The sequence below is a fragment of the Belonocnema kinseyi genome, chromosome 2 (assembly GCF_010883055.1).
Source record: "Belonocnema kinseyi isolate 2016_QV_RU_SX_M_011 chromosome 2, B_treatae_v1, whole genome shotgun sequence".
NCBI lineage: Eukaryota > Metazoa > Arthropoda > Insecta > Hymenoptera > Cynipidae > Belonocnema > Belonocnema kinseyi.
In genome coordinates this window covers 179,767,515-179,773,484 of record NC_046658.1, presented here as the reverse complement: position 1 = coordinate 179,773,484, position 5,970 = coordinate 179,767,515, and the positions used below count along the sequence as shown (strand labels likewise).

At 27.9% G+C, this 5,970-nt stretch overlaps 1 protein-coding gene across 1 annotated transcript; it reads left to right on the top strand.

Moving 5' to 3' along the window:
• The first annotated feature begins 1,077 nt into the window (after positions 1-1,077).
• On the top strand, positions 1,078-2,174 carry LOC117168086 (lysozyme c-1-like). Its single transcript, XM_033353452.1, has one exon. It carries the CDS (start codon positions 1,166-1,168, stop codon positions 1,643-1,645), a length of 480 nt encoding a protein of 159 aa, XP_033209343.1. The 5' UTR covers positions 1,078-1,165; the 3' UTR covers positions 1,646-2,174.
• The last annotated feature ends 3,796 nt before the right edge of the window (positions 2,175-5,970 follow it).

Sequence of the window (5,970 nt, the reverse complement as noted above, 5' to 3'; positions counted from 1 at the left end):
CAACAATTTCAGTACATTTCTTCTGTATTCACTGAAAAATTTTTGTTCGTTAAAAATGAAAATTTGTTGTTACATTTTGTTGAAACTTTCTTTCGTTTTTTTTAGTAAAAAATTTAACTTTTTTGTGAGAATTTATGTATTGTGTAAAAAATTTGACCTGTTTGGTAGAGAATCTTGTTTGTTGAAAATTTATCTTTTTTTATTGAAATTCCAACTATTTGGTTTGTTGAAGATTAAAAAGAAAGAAGAATTCAAACGTTTATTTTTAATTAAATAGTTGTACTGTTCATTATTTTCAAAACAAAAAGATGATCATTTTAACAAAAGAGTAAAATTTTCAAAATAAAACCATTCACAATCAAATTGTTAATATTTCTATCATTTTCGAACCAAAAGGACGAATTTTGAACAAAAGAATTAAATTTTATTTAATAAAGTTTATTTTCAACCAATATTGTAGCATTTTTAAATCATCGAAAATGTGAACTTTTATCAAGAAATTTAATTTTTAGCCAAATAAATTATCTAAATTTTGAACAAAATGCATGAATTTTTATCCGAAATGGATCAATTTCAAACGAAAAATATAACAGTTAATATTATTCAAAAAATAGTTACATTTGCAGACCGAATATATTTATCTTGATCAGGAGAGTAATGTTTAAACAAAATAGTGTATTTTTCCACTAAAAAAGACGAATTTTCAAGAAAATAGCTGAACCTTCAACCAAAAGAAATTAATTTTCTACACATAATTGACCTGACAAAAACACAAATTATCTTCAAAGTAACTTGCAAGTTACTTTTAAGAAAAGTAACAAAGTTACTATAAAATTAACAAAGTTACTCTAAAAGTTACAAGTAACGTAATTTTCCAGTAACTTGGTAACATGTAACAAGCTACCCAACTGCTACCCAAGCTACCCTTTATCATAAAATCAAATCCATGCCTCCTCCTCCTTCAACCGTCTTATCACTCAAGCTCAAGGTCGCCTCCAATGTTCGACACAAGGTCGATAGGCGCCGCCTTGTTCGCTCTATAACTGTAAATTTTCCGCGGAAGCGGTAGTCCTATCAGTCGCCTTAGCTCGTCAGCCGATTACACATTCCTCCAGATCATCAATACCCTGATAACCCTCCAACTTGTCACACCCCAAAGACAACAATGCGCTCTTGCCCTCTGCTGATCACTGGGCTAACTCTCATCGTTTGGAGAACTCAGGCGAAGATTTTGACCCAGTGCGAGGCCGCTGAGGCACTCATCAAAGGTAACATCTCTAGGACATTCATCAGCAATTTCGTCTGTGTCATGCAGAACGAGAGTGGACTCGATACCCGGAAAATAACTGGTCCCAAGGCCCAGTCCAGCTTCTCCTACGGTGTCTTCCAGATCAACAGTGCAAAGTGGTGTACCAGGGGTCGAGTGGGTGGAATTTGCAACCAGAAATGTGAGAACTTTGCTGATGACGATATCCAGGACGACGTCAAGTGTGCGAAAAAAATTCAAGAAATGGAGGGGTTCAAGCATTGGGAGGGCTGGATGAAGAAGTGCAAGAATAAACCCCTTCCCAACATCTCTGGCTGCAAACGACGCAAGCGATCAGTAGGAGAATCTGCTCCAGGAAAAGTTTCCTGTGCTAATTAATAGCGGAATAATAACCGCAAAGTTTTTACATCATCGTAAGATTATTTGAAACAGAGATATTTTTTGTTGTTTCAAATTGTTGTTTATAAGAAGCGTATACCAAAAAATGGCCCTTCTGATGACATCAGGCAACGTGAGTGAGGAAATAAAAATAGTTGCTTTGCTCACTTTTGCCAACTTGCTGGGACAGGATGCAAGATTATCTTTATCTTCAGACAGAGGATCTTCCCGACTCTGTCATAATTTCGGATTGTGAATAAAAGTGAAAGCGTCCGTGAGATCGGAGGGGCTGGCGTAACTGTTCTTCCTTGTAGAGTATCCTTAGAAATTTTCATCAAATCCTGAGAAATATTACGTTTACAGTAATTTTCAGATACGTAATATAAATTTGTAATAAGATGAGAAATCGTTTACTCTTGCCACTTTTATAAATGGTATTTAATGAGAAATTTTAATTATGGGCACTTATGTCTAGAAGAGAACATTTAAATTGTGAATTTTTCTTTATTAATAAAAGCAACAATACTATTCTTAAGTTTTTTACCACATTTTTTAAAAATAAGAAAAGGATTCTATTCATAACCCTTTGATGCTATAGGTAAATGAAGTTATAGGTTTCTATGTATTAATTAACATTACGAATTTCAAAACAAAAAACTGTGGAAGATTTTTCAGACAATTGGTTTAATTTTTTTTAATTATTCACAATCTTATAAAAAATTGGAGTCATTCTAAAAGATATTTAGAAGTTTAAAAAAAAATTCTTTGATATAACGAATTTTTTTTTAAAGAAATATCTGATCACCATATTACATTTTTACCAAAAAAAAGAATTTTCATTCCGCAAAGACAAATTTTCACCAAAAAAGTTGAATTTTCAACCAAAACAGATTTTTCAAGAAAAAAATGTAGTGAAATAATGCTTAAATTTTAAAGCCAAGAAGATCAATTTTTGACAGAATGTTTCACTTTGCAAGGAAAAAATTAACTTTCAAGTAATAATAGAACAGTGCAATTTTCAGTTTAAAAATCAATTTTACAAATTTTCTCTTTTAATTTAAATCCGTGAAATATTTTTAAAGTTGAAAAAATAGCGTTGATCCAAAGAAATGTCTTGATTTAAAGACTTTGGTTCAAAGAAATGGTTACTTCCTAGATACCTTGTTTTAATTTTTTTTAAATAGTTGCATTTTAATCAAGAAATATGAAATTACTACTAAACAGATGAATTTTTAAACTAAAAAGATAAATAACAAAATTTTAATATGGAAAAAGAAATAAATTTAAAAGAAAAGTTGAATTTTGAACATAAAAAACAGATTTTTCAATTAAAAAAGAAAATCTAATTTAACCAAACTATTGAACTTTCAAGCCTTATTTGTTCAAAGGAATAGTTTTTTCATTTTGATTAACATTTCTCAATAACTTAAAATTATTTTCTTAATTTTAGAGTAATTTTTGTTTATAAATGAAAAGAATTGAGTCAAAGAAACGGTTTTTTCATTCTTAAAAAAGGTTGCATTTTTAACCCAAAAAGTTTAATTTCTACCAAAAAGATAAGTCTCAAGCCGAAAAGACAAATTAAAAAAAAAAGTTGAAATATCATACCAAAAAAAAAAGTATTTTAAAGAAATTTTAAATTTTCAACAAAAACACATTTTTTAATTACAAAAGAAAAAAAATGCAACCAAATTATTGAATTATCAAACTAAACAGATGAATTTGATACAAAACAGTTGAATTTGCAATTAAAAAATTATTTTTTACCAGTTTTTACTATTCTTTCAATTTGAATTAGTGAAATGTTCCAGAAATTCAAAAAATTATTATTATTCAAAGAATGATTTACAGCATTCTTCAACACTCTTAATTCGAATCAGTGAAATCACTGAGAAATTAAAAAAAATTATTTTCATTCAAAACATGAATTTTTCAGCACTCTTTAACACTTTACTAATTGAAATCAGTGTAATATTTAGGAAATTTACAATAAATAAATTTTTAGCACCCATTAATATTAACACTATTATTTTGAATCAGGGAACTGTTCAAGAAATTAAAAAATAATAATTATTTAAAAATGGATTTTTCAACAATCTTCATCACTCTTAATTTGAATCAGTGAAATGTTTTGGGAATAATAATAATAATAATAATAATATTTACCCGAAAATGGATTTTTTAACACAATTAACACTCTTAATTTGTATTAGTGAAATGTTTAACAAATTTAAAGAAAACAAAATTTCATTCAAATAATAAATTTTTCAGTACTCTTTGACACTCTTGATTTCAATCAGTGAAATGTTTCAGAAATTTAAAAAAAAATTATTTTCATTCAAAACATGAATTTCTCAGCACTCTTCAACACTTTTAATTTGAATCAGTGAAATGTTTTTGAAATAAAAATAATAATATTCATCCAAAAAATAAATTTTTAGCACGCTTTAACACTCTTAATTTAAATCAGTGAAATATTTTAGAAACTTACAAGATAATAATAATTCTCATACAAAAATAAAATTATTTTTAAAAACTTTTGAACAATCTCTTAATTTAAATCAGTGGAACATTTAGAACTTGAAAAAAAAAATAATTTTCATACAAAAAAAGACATTTTTAAGCACTCTTAACATTCTCTTAACTAAAATCAGTGAAATGTTTTAGAAAAAATTTTTTTAAGCACTCTTAAACACTCTCTTAATTTGAATCAGTGAATTTTTTTTTATTAAAAAAATGTTCCTTTGTTGGAAAGAAATGTCTTCTGATTTAATGAAATTTCTTTAGTTCCAAGAAATGGTTTTTTGTTTCTATTAGAATTATTCTTGAACTTAAAATGAATTTCTTCATTTTTTAAATTCCTAGTTCTACTAAACAGAAGAATTTTCAAACCATAAAAGACCAATTTTCAAAAAGTTTAATTTGTATCAATAACAAAATTTCGTACAAAACAGGTGAATTTTTTACAAGAGAAGTTAACTTTCAGCCAGCTAGTTGAATTGAAAAAAAAATTCACTGAAAAATAGAGTAGTTCAATTTTTAGTTTGATTCAAATGAATAGTTTTTTCTTCCAATAAAAACTGTTCTTCAATTTAAAATTATTTTTTTCATTTTCTGTTTATTTTTGTTTAGAAATAAAAAAAAATCTGAATTAAAGAAACTGTTCCCTTAATTCAAGACAAATAATTATCTGAGAGGACGATCAAGTTTGAATTAATGTTGCGTGTGTGTGCGCTTTACTTGTCTGATGTTTTCCGAATACCGGAAGTAACCGTACCTCGTCTTCACTTACATCAGCGTGAAACCTGCCGGATCTTTAACAAAATACTCGGACGAAAAAGACGCCACCGGATTATCAGTGAAAGTAACCCTGCTGGGTCAGTGTGCACGTAATTGAGATACTTATTTGGTATTTGTGCGAATGCCCATACCATATTGCGTATATGTATGTGCCAACTTCAACATCGCATCCAATTTATTTGCTTCAGCGAAAGCATTTTAACACTCGAATTTATTTTTATAACGATTTATTTCCATGAGAGTACTTTTAAGGACACACCCAACTTTAATTTATTCCATAAGTTAAAATAATGAGGAGTCAAATTTCTCGCCGAGAGGTATTAATAATCTTGACTGTAAAAAATGAGGACTGGAACATTTTTATTTAATTTTATAAATTTGACGGTGGTGGCACTTTATTAGTATCTGATAAATAAGACATTTGAGGCTTGGAAGACCACTTTTTATCTTGGAATCTGTCGAGTGGAACAGCTGTTCAAACACTTTCGGTGGTACACTAAAAAAAAATTTTCTTGAAAAAAAAAACTGTTTTCTTGATTTAGATGATGGTTGAATGGAGCAAATTTTGGGTGATTTAACAAAATATTTTTGTGACCCAACTAAGCTTTTTTGTTGAATCAGCTAATATACTCCATCTACAAGATGGTAAAATTTTATTTATTTATTTGATTATTTATTCAATTTTTTTCTTTATCAGGACTTTAATTTATATTAATATACAATTTATCTGCGTTATGATTAATAATTTATTAATCGTTTGCTTCAAATTTAATAATCAAATTACTATGATAATTCCACTCCTGCAATTCGGTGTATCTTGTTATCACTATTTACGAAAAAATAATATATAAAGTACGGTACCGGCCTGTAATAGTTTTCATATAACAAATTTCATATTGCTTATTCGCAAAAAAATTTGAATCCCTTGAAAAATAATTTAAAAGTTTTATAAATTTAAAAGACATAAAAAATTTAAGAAGATATCCTAAAACTGATTTTCTGAAACTTCGCAGGGGTATGTAAAA

Excerpts from the sequence above, each read along its gene's own strand:
- LOC117168086 (XM_033353452.1), top strand. The coding sequence starts at position 1,166 with ATGCGCTCTTGCCCTCTGCTGATCACTGGGCTAACTCTCATCGTTTGG.